The 22756-nt window shown below is 34.4% G+C and overlaps 1 protein-coding gene and 1 pseudogene across 2 annotated transcripts in view; one reads left to right on the forward strand and one right to left on the reverse strand.

The window, feature by feature from the left end:
• Nucleotides 1-856: 856 nt before the first annotated feature.
• LOC309824008 (zinc finger protein 782-like) overlaps nt 857-22756 on the reverse strand; it is a 55655-nt gene continuing 33755 nt past the window's right edge. Inside the window, exons 5-7 of the mRNA XM_082656726.1 lie at nt 9221-9316; nt 5112-5172; nt 857-2489 (exon numbers count right to left, since the gene is read on the reverse strand). Coding sequence (XP_082512852.1) covers nt 2435-2489; nt 5112-5172; nt 9221-9316 — 212 coding nt within the window. The 3' untranslated portion in view covers nt 857-2434. The remainder of the gene's footprint in view (nt 2490-5111; nt 5173-9220; nt 9317-22756) is intronic.
• LOC309823717 (NTF2-related export protein 2-like) lies at nt 11366-11866 on the forward strand (annotated as a pseudogene). Its single transcript has one exon. The product of its transcript is annotated as an NTF2-related export protein 2-like (transcript).

The following is a 22756-nucleotide window of genomic DNA, read 5'->3' on the forward strand; positions in this document are numbered from 1 at the left end:
AGAATCATACAGCTCTACTTTCTTGTGCCTGGCTTCTTTTGCCCAGCCCAATTTTATTATTAATGTTGTTATATGCATTAGTAGTTCCTTTTCATTGCTGAGTGATATTCCATTGTCAGGCAACATCACTGTTTATACATTTATCTGCTGAAGGACATTTTGGTTCTTTCTAATTTGGGGCTATTATGAATAAAGATTCTATGAACATTTTTATACAATTCTTTTTAAAAATTTTATTTTTTGATTTTGTTTTTGTATAATTATTTAAGTTTTCCTGGGGGTAAATACCTAGAATTGAAATTGTTGGTTTTAGGTAAGGTGTCATTACCTTTAAAAGGAACTATCAAATGGATTTTTAATGATATCACATTATAGTTTTAATTTGCACTTCCCTGATGACTAAAGCTTTGTATATCTTTTCTAGTACTTACTGGCTATCTATATATCTTCTATTATGAAATGCTTGTTTTAATCTTACCCTTTTTTTTCCCATTTAAACTGAATTGTTTGTATTATTATTGCATTATGAACATTCTTTACATATTGTGGACGCAAGTCCTTTGACAGACATATCTATTAGAGACATTTTCTCCCAATGTGTGATTTTCTTTTTTGTTTTCATAATAAAATCTTGAAAAGCAGACACTTTAAATTTTAATAAACTCCAATTTATCTTTTTTGCTTTTATGTCTCACACAATTCTTTGCATTACATATTAAAAATCTGTGTGCTTCAAATTAGTTTCCATGTTTCCCAACAGAAATTTTGTACTATTAGCTATTTTGTTTAGGTTTATAATTTATTTTGAATAAACTTTAATTATGGTATAAACATCAAGGTGCAAAATATACGATTATCCAATTATTTTATCATCATTTTTGAAAAAAGTCACCTTTTTCACATCAAATTACCCTGGAACATATGTCAAAAATTAACTAACAACTTTCAGTTACATTTCAGATCATTAGAGAGCAGGAAAAAGCACTGCTCCTATTCCTAAACAAGAAGACATATGGGAAGAGTTTAAATTTAACAACTTTTCTTGAATACATCAGATATCTGAGATTGCAGGGCAAAAAACTAGCCCAAAGTCTGGAGAGCTAGGTGGCTGCAGAGAGAAACAAGAACCCAAGCAGTTGCTTAACTGAGAAAGAGAATGCCAAACACCATATAAAATGATTGTAAAAAAGCTAAACAACATGCAAGATCAGATAGGTTATTTCAGCAGAGAGATATATAAGCTATAGTAAAATTTAAATGCTGGATATAAAAAACACATACAATAAATGAAGAATGCCTTCAAAGGGATTATCAGTATACTTGATACCACTGAGGAAGGACTCAGTGACATTGAAAAGAGAGATAGAATATATACACACACTTTTATATATATTTGTAGACTATATACACACTTTTATATATATTTGTATCTGTGTATGCTTCAATACAGTATTTGTATTAGTGACCCAGAGATGATACAAAAGTACACAGAAAATATGGTTTGACTTTGTTGAAAAAAGACAGCTTAGTAACAATGGCCTTTCCTATATGCGCATGTCAGGAGGTAGCAGGAGAAAAGGAATGAGGTATAGGATTCTGAATTTTCAGATACTTCCTGTAAAAGGTTTACTTGTTATGAATATACATATGGCAAATCATAGCTGATATCAGAATAGTTACTAAGTAAGGGGTACATAATTCTATTACAGTGCAGTTGACTTCCAATGTACATACAAAACAAACATCTAAGTGGCATGCACACTCACATAGACACACATAGAGAACTCAGAAAATATTCACATACATTCAACACTGTGCAGTTTATGTAATTTCTTTCTTATTTTTAAAAATCTTATTCTAGTGAATATCTATGAACCAATATTGTTATATTTCATTAACTGTCTTAATATTACATATGAAATAGTTTTTATATAACATAAAGGCTATTTTTTACCTTTCTCAAATTGATAAATTTTCCCCTTATTACAAACTCTGAGAGATATTAAACTTTGATGACTCACTGAAAGCTTTCACACATTCACAACTTGATTATCAGATATTTAATGAGATATCATTTTTTGGGTAAAGGATTACCTATATATGTTGTAATGTTAAATATCTTCCCCTGATACTTACCTGACCAAGGAGGAAGAGTTGTGGGTAAAAACTATGGTCATTCAGGATGTTGTCAGGGGGTTTTCCTGTGTGATATTTCTGATACACTACACTGAGTTCACATGTCCACAGAAATCACATTCACAGGCTTTGTTAACTGAGGGTTGGTGAGTAAATATCAGTATTAAGTATACCCAAACTGTAGAAGCCCAGCAGAGAACAAGTTTATTTCATCACAGCAAAATGTCTGTGTACATGCAGAAGAAAATTTCATTCAACAGTCACTCTTTGGCCCTGTTTCTTTCTACTTTGTACTCTTTCATCTTCCGTGCATGAGCCCCTTTGGTTTTGCTGGTGATAATCTCCACTCCATTCTGACAAGGGACAGGAGAAAACATTAAGAATTTGAGAGGTGTATTTAGTAAGACCTGTCATTGACTTCTACATTTCACTATCCAGAGGTTAAAAATATGATCTCATTTGGATGACAGAGCAGTTGAGAAATTTAGACTAGGTGTGGCATGAGAAAAAAGGAAATGGTCATTGGTGAACAATTAAGTCATTATATGTCATATAGTTATTACCCTGTGTTAGTCAAACTGAGGTGTGACTTACAGTAGGATTCCCCACATCCATTACCCTGATTTCTTGTCTGTTCTCATATACTGTGAGGTCTCTGTATTTTCTGCTTTACTGAGAAAGCTGGCTTTTGGCTAAAGGCTATCTCACATTTATTACATTCTCAATTTTCTCACTGTTTGATTTCTCTGATGATGAATGAATTTTGATTTCTCTGATGATGAATGAATTTTGATTGCTGGGACAAAGTTTTGAAATTTTCATTACATTCCCAGGGTTCTCCTGCAGTGTGAGTTTTCCAAGGATTGAATGCACAGAGTATTTCTTGTATTCATTATCTTTACAGAGTTTCTTTGCTGAATTGAATTCTCTGATCTACAATGAGGACTGCACTCAAGATGAGACTGCCTGTGTAAAATATATTCCAAGAATTTCTCTCTTGTGTAAGTTCTCTGATGTTTAGTGAAAGCTGGTATCTTGCAGAGGAACTTCCAAGTGTTCATTATATTCATAGGGGTTCTCTCCTACATGTTTTATTTTGTATTGCGAGACTTGATTTCCAGCTCAGAGCTTTTCCATATTCATTACATTTATATGTTTAGTTCTCTGTGTGGGCTTTCTGATGTTCTCTAAGGCTTGATTTCTGGCTGAAAGTTTTCCCACATTTATCACATTTATAGGGTTTCTCCCCAGTGTGAGTTCTCTGATGTACTCTGAGGTTTGATTTCTGGCTGAAAGCTTCTCCACAGTGATTACAATTATAGGGTTTCTCTCCTGTGTGAGTTCTCTGATGTTTTCTTAGGACTGACTTCTCACTGAAAGCTTTGGCACATTCACTACATTCATAGGGTTTCTCCCCTGTGTGAGTTCTCTGATGTCCTCTGAGATTTGATTTCTGCCTGAAAGTTTTCCCACACTCATCACATTTATAGGGTTTCTCCCCAGTGTGAGTTCTGTGATGTACTCTGAGGTTTGATTTCTGGCTAAAAGCTTCCCCACAGTGATTACATGTATAGGGTTTCTCCCCTGTGTGAATTCTATGATGTCCTCTGAGTTGTGATTTCTGACCGAATGCTTTCCCACATTGATTACATTTATAGGGCTTCTCCCCTGTATGAGTTCTATGATGTTTTCTTAGACCTGACTTCAGTTTGAAAGCTTTCCCACATTCATCACATTTATATGGTCTTTCTCCTGTGTGAGTTCTCCGATGATTCCTTAGGCCTGACATATGGCTGAAAGATTTTCCACATTCATTACATTCAAAGGGTTTCTCCCCCGTGTGAGTTCTCTGATGTACTATGAGGATCGATTTATAGTTGAAAGATTTCCCACATTCATTACATTCAAAAGGTTTCTCTCCTGTGTGAATTCTCTGATGTATTCTTAGGCCTGACTTTGCACTGAAAGCTTTCTCACATCCATCACATTTATAGGGTTTCTCTCCTGTGTGAGTTCTCTGATGTTTTCTTAGGCGTGACTTCTCACTGAAAGCTTTCCCACATTCATGACATTCATAGGGTTTCTCCTCTGTGTGACTTTTCTGAGGCTGAATCAGGCATGAAGTCATAGTGCAGGATTTTCCACATTCATTACACTCATAGGGTTTCACTGTTATTTGAGTTCTCTTATGTACATTGAAAGTTGACTGGTAAGCCAATGATTCTGTACATGTGCCATAGTCAGAGGACTGGTCTATTGTGTGAATTCTCTGATGCACTTGGAGGGTTGAATTATGGCTGAAATTCTTTCCATATTCAAAGGGTTTCACCCCTATATGAATTTTTTGCTGTTCTCTAATGTGTAATTTTTGGCTGAAAGATTTCCCTTCTGTGTCAGTTCTTTGAGTGATCCTATTGAAATTATTTCTGTTTTTATCGATAGTATATTCATATTTATTAAACTCATAGTGACTCTTCTCCTCTGGATGATTGCTCTGAGAGATTATCAAGGTTGATTTATCATATTGGTTTTCCCCAAATTTACTGAATTTATAAGATTTCACTTTTGGGTGGGTATCCTTAGATGTAACAAGGGCAGTCTTTTCAAGAAAATCCTTTCCACATTCATTATATTCAAAAGTTTGCTGTAAAGTCTGAATTGTCTGATGCTGAATAACTTTGTCTTTATGTCCAAAGGCTTTCACACTTTTACTATAAACAAAAGATTTCTCTCCAGTATTAGTTCTGCGATCCTTAATACTGAGGAGCCAATTCTCACATACATTAAGCTCATAAGCCTTCTTTCTTGAATACTGACAGTGTGGGGTCAATGAGCTAAGAAGCAAGTAAGTAGACCCTGTAGTGTCAAATTTACAAGGCATTGTTTTTGCAGGGAAAATGTTTATGTCCAGAGTACACAGTTTTCTTGAAATTTCTTGCTCTGTAGTCAATGATTTGTTGACAAATAAAACTTGCCTCAAATGTTTGCCTTGGTTTTCTAGGCTCTCCTGTAAGAGTTCATCAGGTTGGGATTCTTCTAAAAGTGAGAAAATTAAAAATATTTAATGATATTTAACACACTTATTATGGAGTGAAATTTATATACATATCCCCCATTATGTATTTGACTCCTGGGTGTCTGGCTCAGTTTCCCAAAAATAAAGTAATTTCAAGTGTATACTCTCTCTTATTTTGTTGTTAAAAAAACTTTTTCTAGTGGAAAGACAGAGAGGAATCTAGAAATGAAATTACATCTATATTTGGTATCTTAAAGTATAATTTTCAAAACCAGGTAGAGAAGAGGATATAAAGGAAAGGAACAATTAAAAAAGAAGAATATATTTGAGACAGTTGAATCCTGGGAACAGATGAAACAAAGACTGAAATGAATTCAACAAGGATTTTGCACTAATTAGATAACAAAAAGTATCAATGGAGAATTGCCTTCAGTGGCTTTATTGAGATAGAGTTTGCATTAGGGAAGAACACCAGAGACTACATTCACAAACACAGATTACATTGATAACCATTAGTCTATATGATTCCAATTGAAGCTCCATTTTTCCATTCTACACATCAACACTAAAATAAATTTCTCATGGGGAATTCCCTGGCAGTCCAGTGGTTAGGACTCAGCGATTTCACTGCCATGGGCCCAGGTTCAATCCCTGGTCGGGGAACTAAGATCCTGCAAGCCACGTGGTGTGGCCAAAGAAAAATTATCATGGCACCAAATTTCTCATGTTGAAAGAAATAATCAGAAACAGAAACATAAATGTATTGGTGGAAGTGAAAAAACTGATGAGAGTTAAAGTAATTTTTCCACCTATATTGGAGTCACCTCTCTTTCCTGGTTCTGGTGCCTTGGTATTATATTAGGGTTGTTCAATAGTGAGTCCCTCTTAATCATCAAATCTTTTAACTTTCCTCTTTTCAATTTGTTTACTCATTTCCCCCAAACCAGTCATGCCCTGTCCAATCCTTAATTCTATTTTCCATCTATTTTTCCACATATCTAGTTTTTATTCACTGTAAGAATCTTAAGGATCATATGTTTCAAACTGGCCCTAGAAACCCTACAAGTATCCTTTATATTTATTTACCATAAATTTCCTGTGCATATTTGATTGCTATTGTCCTCCTGATACCCATGCTCCATGCAAAAATGTCTGTGACTCACAATTTTTAAAGTAAATAACCATCACTGAAATCAGGAGGCATCATAAAACTGATGGCAAATCCATAGTTAAATGAGCAGCATCTTCTCTCTTGGTTGTACCTAAAATAATGGCTCACCATTTAATCAATAGCATCTTACATAATATAAAATGTTTATCCAGCTTTGCTCACCTTTCCAAAATAAAACCCTCACTGTGATATACTTTGCATCTCTCTGTAATATAAATTTAGTGGTCCATAAAAAGCTCCATGCATAGGAATTACCTAGAGAGTTCTTTTACTAATATAAGGGTTCAGATCCAGCAACACCTACATTAGATGATTCAAAAGTCCCAGAAATTTGACTTGGGCATTTACATTTGTGGATTGTGTTTTCTGAGTGAATCAGTATGAAATGCCTCTCTCCACCTGACTTTGGAATCAGCCTACAATGTTATTAAAAAATATTTATCATGTGACAAATACCCAGAAAGGAAGAGTGAAACAGAGACCATTCTTTTTGGGACATTATAATCCAGGTGAGGAAAGTAGCTCATTCAGTAACTATATGCTACCTGACACAGAATCTCATTTTCTTTTGACACATCCATCAAATGGTCTGAGTTTACAAAAGTAAGAGAAAAAGTATAGGCTAAAGTATTCCAAGATTATATTATAGAAGTAGGAATCTGAGCCCAAACTTAAAATGAGTCATAGTGCTTTCTTTTCTTTTTCTAGCTGAGGTTAGCTATTTTATTTGCTTTTGTTCCAAGAACCACCTTTTGTCTTTATAACGTTTTATAACTATAATGTTTTATCTTTATTACATTTCTTGCTTTGCTTAGTTTTCTTTTAAAACTTTATTGCTTTAAAAAATAAGTATATGAGGCTAAAATTGTTTCCTCTAAGCACCATTTCATCTATAGTGCAAAGAGTCTAATAAACATGTTTTTCATTAAAAAATAATTTCTGGATATTGTACAGTTTTAACTTACTCTTTTATAAAATAGGTTTTTAAAGATATATATTCATTATTAATTTTAAGATAGAGGGATTTAAAATTTTCTCATATTGTTTGCAATTTATAGTGTTATTTGACAATAATATCTTTACTTTGTAGAATTTGCCTAAAATATTTTTACATTTTGTCAATGTTCCAAGGTCATTTAAAAGGAGGTTTATTCTTCGTTTTCAGAATAGTTATGTAGTGTGTTTGCATAGCTTTGTTTTCAGAACATAATAGATTCATTTTATAAAATATGCTATTTATAATGTCTAGACCAGAGGTTGGTAAACTTTTTCTGTAAGAGGCCAGAGAGTAAATGTTTTAGGCTTTGCTGGTTATTCACTCTCTATTGCAACAATTCAACTCTGCCTTGTAGTTTGAATATGTAAACAAATGGATATTGCTGTGTTCCAATAAATGTTTCTTTACCAAAACAAGCAGTAGGCAGGATTTGACCTGTGGGCCATAGTTTGCCAAGCACTATTCTAGAGTCCACAGGCTACGGAATGAATTCAGAGAGGCATATTAAGGTTGACTATATCTAATGTGTTCCTATTTCTCCTTATAACTCTTGCAGTTTTTTGTTTTATGAATCCTGATGAATAACTTATTTGGTGTACTAATATTTTAAACTTTTATGTATCCTTTAAAAATTATCTTCTTTAGCATTATCAAAATGTCCTTTTTCTCACCTGTTTTTGACCTGAATTGAATTTTGAGATAAATAAACACTGAGTTGTTTTTATGTTTATAGTCTTAACAACTCATGACTGTATTTTCAAACTTTCTAAATTATTTTCTAGGTGTATCTCTGATACAATATGATAGCATTTTCTCTTAATAGGTGTATTAAGATCCATTTACATTGGTAGTTCATATGTCAGATATGTTTGTCTTACTCTATGTGTGTTTGCATAGCTTTTGTGCAGAAAATGTTTAACACAGCAGGCCTGAGACTGCTACCCTTAGAAAGGCCTGTTTACAAGATTAGCCCTTAGCTGGCATCTGGGAACTTAGATTTTGAGATGGTTCCCAAGATTCCCAGAACTGCTAAGAGGGACTCAATGAGCCTAAACTGTTTGTACAAACAATATATTTATGCTGAACACCTAGTTTCCATCTGAAAGCCTACAATTTTGATACATGCTAGACAGAGGGTGCTTACATGAGCAGCCCCCAGTGAAAACTCTGGGCACCTCATCTCAAATGAACTTTCCAGGTACATATTTCACATGTGTTGTCACACCTGGTTTTCTCTCAATTTTGCCCCATGCACCTTTTCTCTTTGTTGATTTTGATTTGTATGATTTCACTGTATAAATCTTAGTTATGAGTATGCCTATATGCTGAGTCCTCCAAGGTGAGTTAATGAACCTGATGATGATCCTGGGGACCCTTGATATACAGCTTTATAAGAAACTTTTCTAGTAACAGATCTGTTTTCTTTGCTCTGTCAAATGTAAACAATAAGGAAGGTTGCAGTTTGCTCTAGTTTTTATGCTTTCTAATTATACTATGCAATCATCTATTTACTTTGATTGTATATAGTAATTTATTATTATATAATGATAAAATTTGATTATTTCTCTCTTCTGATCTGTTTACTCCCAATTTTAGCTGTTTTATTAACTTTTCTTTGTTTTTATCTTTTTACTGTTAAATATACAACCATTACTTAATTTTTCAGCTTCAAAGGGTACACTTAGCTCCCATTTTTTAAAGATGAGAATATCAACATACTTACATTACATTCCTTTCCTTAGTTGTCCCCCTTCTACTTTTTAATAGATTATTTCTAATGTTTCAAAGGTGAAGGGCTCTAATGGGAGAGTGCTGAAAAACATTTCAAACTGCTCACTTCTAGGTGATCACTTTGGATCTAATTTTCTTGGATGCCTTCTGCCAGTATTCAATAACTCACCTGGGGAACTTCTGTTTACAAATTCTTTCTCTAATAACCATGGATCTTCTCCTTGTTCCAACATTAAAATCAGTTCTGGTTTTGTAAAGCAGTACCCTGTAAAAGGGAAATACTTTAGCGCTTGAGTTAGCTGCATAGGTTTTACTGTTTCTGAATGTGAAGAAAGGTATAGCTTCAGAAGTGGTACATTGAGGGTGCTTGCTAGAATTTTTTGGGGGGGGCAGAAATGACAGCAAAAAACATTTTCTTACACTCATAACGGATCCCTCTTCTTAAACCCTTAAGTCACAAGCCTAAATAACATTAAGTTCTAAAATAGTCAATGTCTGTGCTTCAAATGAGATTTCGTAAGGACCAATTTCATACCTGACCATAATAGAGTAAAAGGAACTGATTTACCCTTCATATCAGACACCTAAAAAAAACCATACAAACTATATGAGATGGGTTTTAGACTTTGGAAAACAGGCAGTACAGACAGGGATACTTGAGAATAGAGAAACAAATGAGGTGAGCCCTGTGCTTATCACAGTTTATTGCTTGGAGAGTTTTCAACCCATAATGCAAAAAGAGATCACCAAAACAGAGCCTAGATGATTCAGTAAGTTAAGGTAACAGAAGTGGATTTTAAGGAAGTCATGAAAACTAGGATTTGTAAAATAAAATACAAGAAAAGAAAGATACAGTGTATTTCTCTATCTGATATGCAGAAGGATCTCCTGAGTACTTGGAAGTGTAAGGAAAACACTTGAGGTTGGGGGGAAGACCAGTGAAAAAAGAGTAGCCTGAAGTATTACCAAAGCACACAGAAAGGTAGGAACTTCTGTTTCTGTTAGCCAGCGTAGAAAAACTTCCTAATCCATGGCCAATTGGGTAGAATAACCAGTAGGGTATTTATTGACTTGGTAGAGGAGCCAAATTAGTCCAAGTGTAAAGTGAGCTCTGAATCCAATATAACAAAGCTTAAAGCAAACCTTGAAAGGATCAAATTAATTCCAAGTAATTTAACTATATTCCAGAAAAGGCCCCAAAAGATTTAAAGTAATACAACAAAACTAGCACCTAACAATATAAAATCCACAACATTTAGCCTTCAATAAAAAATTACTAGGTATGAATGAAAGGGATATATGACTGTACTCAAGGAGAAAAATCAATCAGTAAGCCACAGAGTAAGAAATGACACATATAAAATTAATAATCAAGGCCAATAAAACAGTAAATACACTCCATGATGAGAATAGAAAGGGAATTTATTAAAAAAAGAAGTTCCTAACTGAAATTCTAAATATGAAAAATATCTGAAATGAGGAAACAAACCAAACAACAAACAAAAAAACACTGGACAGGATTAATAATAGTATATATACCACATAAGGAAGGCTAAATGACCTAAGGTAGATAGATAACTTTAAAGTATAGAAATAAAAACTATGAAAGAAGAAACCCACAGTGAATAAAGACTGGAAAATAATAAACAGAGTTATTCCTGTGACCTGTGGGATAAAGTTATGTAACATGTGTAATTAGCATTTCAGAAGGAAAAATGGAGGATGGAAAAATAAGGGGCAAAGGTTCAATTTTTGAAGAAGTGTATAAACCGACGGATTCAAGAAGCTAACTGAATGCCAAGGAGAATAAACACGAAGAAAACCACACCAAGATACATTAAAATTAAATTGCTAAAACCAGTGATAAAGAGAAAATGTTCAATAGATAGTGAAAGACATAATATGTACAGAGAAAAAAAAAGAATGAATGTCTACTTCTTGTCAAAAATTATACAAGCCAGGAGACTATGAAGTGACAATTTTAAAGTACTGAAAGCAAAAAAGTCAACCTAGAATTTTATGCTTGGCAAATATGTCATTTTCAAACAAACAAAAATTGAAAGAATTATCACCAACTGACATGTGTTACAGGAAAGTTAATTCTCTAAAAGAAATTCTTCAGACAGAAGAAAAATGCTATCGGGTGGAAATTTGGATTAATACATAGAAAAAAGAGCATTATCTGGAAACAAGAGGATAAAAATAAACTTTTCTCATTTTCAGAACTCTCTTAAAAAATAATAAATTGTGTTTTAAAACAATAATGTACTGTAGGAAATGGGAACTAACGAGAGTTGGGAATGTTATGGATTTTAAAACTTATGTAGATCAGGCATGCAGAGCTCCTGAGGAATTTGTCAATATTTACTATGAGACAATGGACAAAAGAAGATGGGCACTAACCAGGCTCTATCTGGACAAGGCCACTTTAATATGTGATGGAAATCTTACAGGACTGGAAGCCCTAATTTTTTTGAGATACTGCCTTCTAGTGAGTTCCAGGTCAATATGTTAGATTGCCAGCCAGTTCATGAGCAAGCTACTCAGGCCCAGACTACAGTTCTTGTTGTGACCAGTGGAACTGTGAAGTTTGATGGAAACAAACACTACTTCAAACCAGAACTTCCTGCTGACTGCTTAGTCTTCTAACAATACCGTGTGGAAGACTGCAAGTGACAGCTTCCATTTTCAAGATTGGGCTAGTAGTCCAAGGGGGCAAAAGTCCATTCACTTTTGGTCCATTAGTTCCAGCAACAGAAATCTATGTGAATTAATTAATTTCATTGTAGAAGCACTAAAAACTAGTATGTGCTGAAACTAAATTTCTTTAATATTTTTTTTTATTCCTAGCAGCACCTTTTCTAGCAGCTGCCAGTTTGAATTGTTGCCCTTAAGAGTTTTAATGCTAGTTTTCTACATGCCTTTTATAAGTTTCACTAATGACATTCTTACAGTAATACTAAAGCTATGATCTCTGTACTAACATACTCACTGTGAGCCCGGCATATCGCAAAAATGAAATCCTTTTATTGTACTGTCTATGGGATATCAGCACAACGTAACCTCTCTGGGAGGATGTGGAGGTTGTTTTTTTTTTTTTATTTAGTTGATTTTGTAGTACAACATGTACCTATTTTTGGTAAACAGTGGTAATGCAGTTTTAATATAAGGCTTTTTCAATCAGTTCAATGAACACATTACTAATTTAGGTTTACATAACTACTCTGACATACTAGAATCTCACATAGAGATCTTCAATAGTCTTTTTATGTTAAGAAATGCGGGTTCTTTAAATGTTGGCTTGTTTTCCTATGAAGTGAATTGATCTACTAGAGAGGTGTAAAATGTTCTGGATTGATACCTGAGTGCTGAATACACTCAGTGGCTTAAAAGAAACTTCTTAAAAACATTTTTCTTGGCAGCTCCAGGTCTGTAACTTTAGGTAGTGAATGGTAGGTAGTAGGACTAATAGCTCTAATGGGAGAATGTGGAGTGAGAACTGTAGAGATCAGAGGTTGGCCAAAAGTAAGGCAGGGTATCAAATGGTATACTTTTGGTACTTGTTTTCTACCTCCTAAAAATGTAGCCTAATTTTAGGATTTAAGCCATTAAGGTAATAAGTATCCTTACCAAATGGTCACGAATGTCACTTTTGTTCTAAGAATTATTTTTAAAGGTTTTTCCAATTCACCTCATGCTTATCACCAATAAATGTCTCAATTTATTCAAGAACTTATGGGGGTAAAATGTCAGCAATAAGCTTGATCCTGCAGCAGGGTCTGACAGGAAAGTTGGAAACAAAGCCATCGCTCTCTCTTTGGGGCCCTTCTAAGTCTTCCACGTGAACTTCAGGCCAAAAGTCTCATATGTACTACCCACCCCCAAAGTGAGTGATTTGTTCCCTGTGTTTACACTGTCAATTGCACAATCTTTTTACTAAAGTTAAAATCATCTAATCTCATCATTTCTTCTTCCATATGGCATTGAGCAAATAAATCTGTTATAAAACATGTTTCTGTTATGTGGCTAACACTTTGTCTTTTTAGAGAAAATAAAGAACAGCAGATCTTCATAAGCCCACATACTTCAAAAGAACCAACTGATTGATTTTACATCTCAAAATCTAAAGAAAAATAAATCTAGCTTTGTTTTTGGTTAAACTTTAAGTGTCTTTCCATTTTTGAATTTACTGTTTTCATGTTTTTACACTAGATGTGCCAGCTTTGTTTCTACAATGCAGCTCAAAGTTAATGTTTCTTGCCACTTAATTTGAAAATCAGTGATTAATTTACCCTTGTCCCAAACTACACATTACATTTCTGATATATTAACAAAACAGAATTAAGTAGGAGAAGGGGATGGAACTGATTTTAGACCACACCTTCTTGTAGTACTGACTAAAACTTACACGTTATATTCTACACAAAGTGAGTTTATTCTAATTTTAGATTGGCTTTTTAAAACCACAGCTTTAGCAGCAACAATCAGATTGCCCAAACACTGCCCTTTCCCTTAAGGAGAACAGTCTCAGGTAAAAGCTGGATATAACTAGCAATAACGGAATTGAGTGGTTGTATACTGTTCATGAATTGAATGTTTTACGACTTGTATATGAATTGCTTTTTCCAAATTTGGAAAAATTTCAGCCATGTTTTTGAAAATTTTTTTAGCCTTTCCTTTTCTGACTCCAAAGACACGAATGTTAAGAGATTTTGTTGTAGACCCATAGTTCCCTGATGTTCTGTTCATCTGTATTCTATTTTGTTTTTCCTCTGTAATGATTGAGCCATTTCTATTGTCCACTTATAAAGTTCAGTGATGTTTTCCCCCTCTTTCCTCTCCATTCTGCTGTGCACATGCACTGAGGTGTTTTTTTTTTTTTAAATAAATGTTTTATTTTAGAATAGCTTTAAATTCACAGAAAAGTTGCAAAGAGAGAAAGGAGAATTCCTGTATAACCTGCACCCAATTTAGCCTACTGTTAACATCTTACATTACTAGCAGATTTGTCATACCTATTAATATAATATTGATACATTATTAAATAGAATCTATACTTTATTCAGATTTCCTTGTTTTTTTTTAACCTAATCATTTTTTTTCCTGTTCCACAATTCCATCCAGGATACCACATAACATTTAGTTATCATGCCTCTTTAGCCTCCTCTAGACAGTAAGTGATTATCTTTTTTGGTAATCTTGACAGTTTAGAAGACACTGTAAAAAGGTCCTTCAGTTTGAGTTTGTCTGATCTTTTTCTCACAGTTAAAAATGGGGTTGTATTTTTGGGAGAAAGAACACAGTGGTAAAATGACTGTCATTCTTACCCCACCTTATCAAGGGTACATGCTATCAATATGACTTATCATTGATGAGAACCTGGTTGAGGTAGTGTGTGCCAGGATTCTCCAATGTAAAGTTACTCCCCACCCCCACCCCTACCCCCATGCATACTGTACTCTTTATTTTTTTTAATTTTTAAGTTTTTAATTTTTGGCCGTGCGGCATGCAGGATCTTAGTTCCCTGACCAGGGACTGAACTCATGCCCCCTGCAGTGGAAGTGCGGAGTCTTAACCACTGGATCACCAGGTAAGTCCCCATATTGTACTCTTTAGAAGGAAGTCATTAGGCACAGCCCACTAAATGGGTGGGGAATTCTGCTCCACCTCCTTGAAGGTGGAGCAATTACATAAATTATTAGTAATTCTGTGACAGAGATGTTTCTGTTCTCTCCCATTTATTTACTTAATCACATACCAGTATGGACTCATAAGTAATTTATACTTTGTGTTATAAACCAACACTATTATTTTACTGCTCAAATTGTTGCAGCTTTGGCTATTGGGAGCTCTTTCAGTTTGGCTACTATGTTCTTTGACATACACCCATCATTCTGTTTTTGAGTATTTCCTTAAGTTCCTACATACTCATCTTCTATGTTCCATGCCCCCAGAACCAGCCACTTCTCCATAGTTGCTTCCTTTTATTGGAGAATTGTACTAGAAATTACTTATAGATCTATTTCATTTTCTATTTCTTTATAATTTTGTTTTGGAAAACAATGGGTTTCTAGGAATCTGACCATTTCATCTATGTTGTCCAATCTGCTGGCATATAATTACTCATAGTATTTCCATAATTATTTTATTTCTGTGGAATTGGTAATACTGCCTCACTTTCATTTCTGATTTTAGTTAACTTGAGCCTTCTTTTTTTCTTATTCAATCTAGCTAAGGTTTGTGCATTTCATTACCTTGTCAAAGAACCAACTTTTGGTTTCATTGATTTTCTCTACTGTTTTTCTAATATTTATTTTATTTATCTCTTTTCTAATCTATATTATCTTCTTCCTTCTGCTGGTTTTAGGTTTAGTTTGCTCTTCTGTCTCTCAGTTCCTTAAGCTGTGAAGTTAGGTTATAGATTTGGGATCTTTTTTTCTTGTTCTGTATATGTGTTTACAGCTACAAATTCCCACCTTAAGTGTTACTTTCACCATATCCCATGAGTTTTGGTATACTGTGTTAACATTTTTACTCTCTCAAGGTATTTTCTAATTTCCCATATGATTTCTTCTTTGACTCATTGGTTTTTAAGAGTATTTTATTTTCTATATATTTATGACATTTCATTTTCTGTTAATGATTTCTTGGTTTCATTAATTTTGATTGGAACAGATACTACATATGATTTCAGTCTTTTAAAATGTGTTAAAACTTGTTTTGTGATCTATTCTAGAGAATGATTCATGTGCACATAAGAAAAAAATGTGTAGTCTACTGAACTTGGGTGGAGTCTTCTATATATCTGTTAGGTTCAGTTGGTTTATGATGTTGTTCAAGTCCTTTACTTAATTTTCATCTGGTTGTTTATTCCATTATTGAAAGTGGAATATTGAAGTGTTTACTACTGTAGAATTGTATGCTTTTCTCCTCGATTCTGTCAATGTTTGCTTCATATATTTTGAGACTCTGATGTTTGGTACATATATGCTTATACATTCTTTTTGGTGGATTGACCCTTTTATCAATATATAATGTCCTTTTCTGTCTCTTGTAACCATTTCTGACTTAAAGTCTACTTTGATAATAGTATAGCCTCTCTTACTGTCTTTTGGTTACTATTTGCATAGAATAACTTTTCCCATCTTTCATTTTCAATCCAAATGTGTTTTTAGATCTAAATTAAGTCTAAGACAGAATAGAGTTGGATCAACTTTTTTAAAATTCATTCTGGCAATCTCTATCTTTTGATAGAATTAATCCATTTACATTTAAAGTACTTACTGACAAGTAATGACTTACTTCATCTACTTGGCTACTGGTTTCTGTTATGTATTATAGTTTTTTTGGCCTCATTTCCTCCATTACTGGCACCATTTGTGTTTAGTTGATTTTTTTGTCCTGATATATTTTGATTTCCATCTCATTTCTGTTTATGTATATTCTGTAGATTTTTTTTATCATGGTGTTTATATACATAGCTATAACAATTTAATTTAAATTGATGTCAATTTAATTTCAATCATAAAAAAACTCTAGAGCTCTATCCTCTACCTTCATGTTACTGATCTCACAAATTAAACCTGTATACATTGTGAGCCCAATAACATAGATTTATAATTATTTTAATGTATTTGTTAAATTTTGAAGAAAAAAAAAGTGTTGCTATATACCAAAGTTAAAATAATACTGGCTTATATATTAGTCCATGCCTTTGCCTTTACTGGAGATGCTAGATGCTAGTCACCATCTAGTATCCTTTCATTTCAACCTGAAGAACTCCCTTTAACATTTCTTATAGGGCAGCTCCGGTGGTAATGAACTATCTCTGACTTTGTTTATCTTAGAATTTCTTAATTTTCCCCTCAATTTTAAAGGACCATCTAATGGATATAGAATTCTCATTTGACATTTCATTTCTTTCAGCACTTTACATATATTATCCCACTGCCTCTGGTCTCCAAAGTTTCTGGGGAGAAATAGGGTGATAATTGTATTCAGGGTCCCTTGTAAGTGATGAGTCACTTCTCTCATTGCTTTCAAGATTTTCTGTATGTACTGTGACAGAGTATGTGCCTCAGTTTTGGTCTTTTGGGGCTTACACTTGCAGTTCATTGAGCTTGTTAGATTTGTAGATTCATGTATTTCATCAAGTTTGGAGTTTTTAGCCATAAGTTTTTCAAATAACTTTCTGTTCCTTTTTCTCTCTTCTCTTTTGGGACTCATATTATGTATTCATTGTCCCTCATGAAGGTATCCCACAAGTCTTTTGGTCTGTTCACTTTTCCTCATTCTTTTTCCTTAGTGATTCTCAGATTAGGTAATTTTGACTATCCTATCTTCTAGTTCTTTTTTCTGTCTTTTTGTCTCTTGTTGAAGTCCTATAGTGAATTTTTCATTTCAGATATTATACTTCTCAACTGCAGAATTTCTGTTTGGTTCCTTTTAATTTTTCCATCTTTTTGTTGTTATTCTAGTTTTATATTGTTTTCCTGATGTCCTTTAGTTCTTTTCCATGTTTTCTCTTAGCTCTTTGGTCATATATATATATATTTTTTGCGGTATGCGGGCCTCTCACTGTTGTGGCCTCTCCTTTCGTGGAGCACAGGCTCCGGATGTGCAGGTCCAGCAGCCACGGCCCATGGGCCCAGCTGCTCTGTGGCATGTGGGATCCTCCTGGACCGGGGCACGAACCCCCGCCCCCTGCATTGGCAGGCGGACTCTCAACCACTGCGCCACCAGGGAAGCCCTCTTTGGTCATATTTAAGACAGTTATCTTAAACTGTTTGTCCAGCAAGTTTAATGTCTGGGTCCCTCAAGGGTGGTTTTGCCTGTCAAAGAATTTTGTTCCTTTCAGTGAGCCATGTTTTACTGTTTCTTTGTATACCTTGTGATATTCTGTTGAAAATTGGGCATTAGACTATTATAATGTGGCAAATCTGGAAATCAGATTCTCCTCTTCCCCAGGGTTTGCTGATTTTATTTTTTTAACTGTTGGACGCTGTAGTAGTTCATCTGTCTTGAGACTTTTCCAAACTATTTTTTTGTAAAGTCAATTGCTTGTAGTGTGTGATCACTGAACTCTCCATTCCTTTAGTTCATGCTAAGTTCATGAGAAATATTAGTCTATAGTTTTCTTTTAGTTTTCTCATTGCATATTAGAATTCTACGCTCATGAAATGGTGGGGAATTCTTTCCTGCTCTTTACCTTCCTTGAAGAGTTTGTATAGAATTGGTGTTATTTCTTAAAAGTTTGGTAGAATGCACTGGTGAAATCATCTAGGTCTGGTGTTTTCTTTTTTAGATGGTTTTAAACTCTAAATTAAATTTCTTTTATAGATATAGAACTACTCAGGTTAGTTATTTTGTCACAAGTACATCTGGAAGTTTGTGTTTCAAGGAATTGGTCTATTTTGTCCAAATAATCAACTTTATGGGCACAGAACTGTTTGTAGTATTATACTTTTAGTGACTAAGGGATCAGCAGTGCTGACTGCTCTTTCATAACTGGTATTGGTAACTTGTGTCTTTTCTCTGTTAACCTAGGTAGAGATTAATCAATTTATTGATCTTTTCAAAGAACTCATCTTGTTTTAATTTTCTCCATTCTTTTCCTATTTTCAATTTCACTGATTTATGCTCTAATTGTTATTGTTTCCTTTTTCTGCTTGCTTTAAGTTTAATTTCCTTTTTCTAGTTTCCTAAGGTGGATACTTTGGCTACTGATTTTAGATCTTCTTTCCTATTATGTGCACTTAGCGCTATAAACTAACTTCTGAGTATTGCTTTAGTTGCAACTCATTTCATTTTAAATGAAAAATTATTTTTCATTTAAAAAAATTCTCAAAATTTCTCTTGTGATTTCTTATTTGATCCATGCATCATTTAGAAACGTGTTGGCTAATTTCCAAATATTTTGAAGTACTCCAGCTATCTTTCTGTATGTGAATTGTTATCTACTTCTGGTGTAGTCTGAGAACATATTTTTAATTTCTATACTTTTAAATTTGTTAAAGTGTGCTTTTTGGTCTAGAATCATTCTATTTTGGTTAACATTTCATGTATACTTGTGAATTAAGTGTATTTGCTTGTAGTTGGAATAGTCTATGTGTGTGTGTGTATATTCACACAAATATATGTGTGTCTGTGTGTGTGTGTGTGTGTATGTGTGTGTGTGTGTGTGTGTGTGTGTATCAGTAGATCCAAATTGGTTGATAGTGCTGTTCAGGTCATCTATATCCTTACTAATTTTATGCCTTCTTGATCTATCAATACTGACAGAGCAGAGTTTAAGGCTCCAACTCTAATAGTGGATTTGCCTATTTATCTTTCCAGTTCTATCAGTTTTTTCCCCCTGTATTTTGAATTTGTTGTCAGGTACAAAATGTTTAGGACTGTTATGTCTTCTTTAGAGAATTGACCTCAGTATGCAATGTTTCTCTGTCTTTGGTAATCTTCCATGTTTTGAAGTATACTTTGTCTGAAATTAGTATACTTACTTCAATTTTCTTTTGTTTGGTGTTAGCATGGCATATTTTTCTATTTCTCTTTACTTTTAAGCTGAGTCTTTGTGTTTAGATTACCCTCTTGTAGCCATTCATTTTATATGAATCCATTTTATTTCTTCTCTTAGTGTATCATTTACACTTCTTTTAAAATCTTTTTAGTGGTTGCCTAGTGTTTACAGTATACATTTTAAAGTAATCTACATCCACCTTACAATAACACTATAACAATGCCACTTCACATGTAGTGCATGCACCTTATAACAGTGTATTCCCTATGGTCTTTGCCATCCCTTGTGCTACTGCTGTCATTAACTTATCCATATGCTATAATCACCTAATACCTTGTTACTGTTGTTTTCAATTGCATCCTGAACATTCTAAGCATTGTTATGTGACTGGATCTTCTTTATCTTCTGTTATAGCAGGTTTCCTCTGACACTGTGGCAGCTGGAAAGGGAAATACTGTTTCTCACTGCCATGTGAGGTTTGAAGTCTAGGTTCTCCACTTGGCCTCTCGACACCATGGGGTAGGGACTGGACCCACTTTTTGCTGCTAGTCAGTGCTGAAAGTCTTGGTTCCCCATCAGGCCTTCTCTGCCATCACCCTATTAGAAAGGTGGAGTGGTACCTTGTTACAGCAGAATGAGGGATGTCAGTCTTTAGTAACGGAGGTGGGCTTCACTTTTTTCCATGGTGTTTTAGCTGAGGTAGGGCAGTTTTCTAAAATTTTCTGTCTTTCTATGCTGCTCCTTTTCTTTTCCCTGTCTAGAAGAAACAGCCTTTACTTGGGCTTTTTTTGCCTGTGCCCATTGGTGTTTCTGGGTTGCTTGTTTTATACAGCACCCAAGCTCAAATATGTTAGACAAAAATAAAACTGAGGAAACTGTTTTTTCTTGGGTTCTGAGATCACTAGCCAGTCTGTTTCCTTCTCTCCACTGTCCAAAGTCTTATGTTTGTTTTATATATAATGTCTAGGGTTTTAGTTGTATTTAAGGGGAGACACAGGGTATGTCTAATCAATCATATCTGAAACTATCAGTCTCCAGAATTTTCATACTTAAAAACTGCTTTTAAATTTTTGTGTAACTTTTAAATATGTAAAATATTTATGTAGTTCAAAAATCCACACTGTATAAAAAGATATATTCAAAGGCTCATATCCATTCCTGTCCCCTCCATTCATTCCCTTCCTTCCCATTTTTATTACTTTCTGATTTTCTTCCAGTATTTCATTTTTGCAAATATAAGCAATTACATATATTCCTGTCTTTCTTACTCAAAAGATAACTTTTAATACACACTGTTCTGCTTCTCTCTTTTTGACTTAATATATACTGAATATTACTCCTTACCTGTTTAAAAACTCTTCCTATACTATGGTTGCTTAACATTCATTTGTGGGTAGATGTAACCCAAGTTTAAGTCAACTAGTCAATGATGAACATTTGTGTTGTTGATGTTTTATCAACTATGCTATGATGAATGACCTTGTGTATGTATCATATTATACCTGTGCAGGTATAGCTTTAAGATAGATTCCTGGGGATGAGATTGCTGGGTAAAATCTAATACATCTGGAATTTTTTTTAGTGCCAAAAATGTACACTTATTAAAGGCAGATCTGATTGTGTTACTATTTTATTTAAAACCTTTAATGGCTACCCATTGCTTAAAAACTTCAGAATATGGCCTCAATATATTCTCTTGGTCCTCTTCCACATCTTATACATCTATCTTTTTTTAAAAAAATAAATTTATTTATTTACTTTTGGCTGTGTTGGGTCTTTGTTGCTGCTTGCGGGCTTTCTCTAGTTGTGGTGAGTGGGGGCTACTCTTCGTTGTGGTGTGCAGGCTTCTCATTTCAGTGGCTTCTCTTGTTGCAGAGCACAGGCTCTAGGCATGCGGGCGTCAGTAGTTGTGGATCACGAGCTCTAGAGGGCAGTCTCAGTAGTTGTGGTGCACGGGCTTAGTTGCTCCGTGGCATGTGGGATCTTGCCGGACCAGGGCTCGAACCTGTGTCCCCTGCATTGGCAGGCGGATTCTTAACCACTGCGCCACCAGGGAAGCCCCCATATGTCCTCTTGCTTTCTTCATTCCAGCCTCACTCATCTATTTTTAGGACCCTGTGCTCACTATCTTCTCTTCTACCAAGAATCTTGATGCCTGTTCTCTGCTTGGAATACTTACATTTTTTATTTCACTTCTTCCTACACTTTCCTTAGAGCTTTCCTCAAGCATCACTTTATCATAACATTTCTTTTTGAGTTTGAAAAACTTTATAAAATAGTAAATAGTCCAGTGAACACCTCTCCTGATATATCCTTCATCCAGTATCAACAAATATCACACCTTTTTATTTATTTTTAGTTTTTTAGTTTTAGGCTGTGCTGTGCAGCATGCAGGATCTTAGTTCCCCAACCAGGTATCTAACCCATGCCCCCTGCATTGGGGTCATGGAGTCTTAACCACTGGACTGCCAGGGAAGTCTCATATCACACCTTTTTTATGGAAAGATTTCATTGCACTCCCTAAAGTCAAGTACCGCTATTAGAGAAGCTGCATTGCATATTTTTGCTTCCAGTTGCCTATCAAATTTACAAAGTTACATTTGGCTATATAATTTAAGTTTCCCTCTCAAAATGTTGAGCTCCCTGAAAGCACAGATGGACTGCATTTTGTTCACAATTACTTTTCTAGTGCTGAAGGAGAAATCTATAGCACTAAATGATTACATTAGAAAACAGGAAACGTCCAAAACAGTCTCACATTAGGAAACTACAAAAGAGCACAACAAACCAACTCAAGCAGAAGGAAAAAAATAAAATGAAGAAATCAGTGAAGTTAAAAACAGAAAAATGACAGAGAAAAATCAATGATAGAAGAAGCTGGTTGAAAAGAGCGATAAAACTGACAAATTTTATTTGAGAGAGAACAAATTATCAATACGATGAATAAAACAGGAATATAAATACAGATCTTACAGACATTAAAATGAAAACAAGAGAGTGGTATGAGCAACTCTGCACTTATAAATCTGACAAGTTAAATAAAATGGGCTAATTGCTAGAAAGAAAAGCAAAAATACCATAGTTCGTCCAATAGAGACAACTTAAAGAGTCTTATAACTATTAAGGAAACTGAATTTGTAAGTTAAAGCATCCAGAAAGGATATCTCCAGGCCCAGGTGCTTTTGCTAG

The sequence above is a fragment of the Grampus griseus genome, assembly GCF_964374135.1.
Source record: "Grampus griseus genome assembly, chromosome: 6".
NCBI classification, from domain to species: domain Eukaryota; kingdom Metazoa; phylum Chordata; class Mammalia; order Artiodactyla; family Delphinidae; genus Grampus; species Grampus griseus.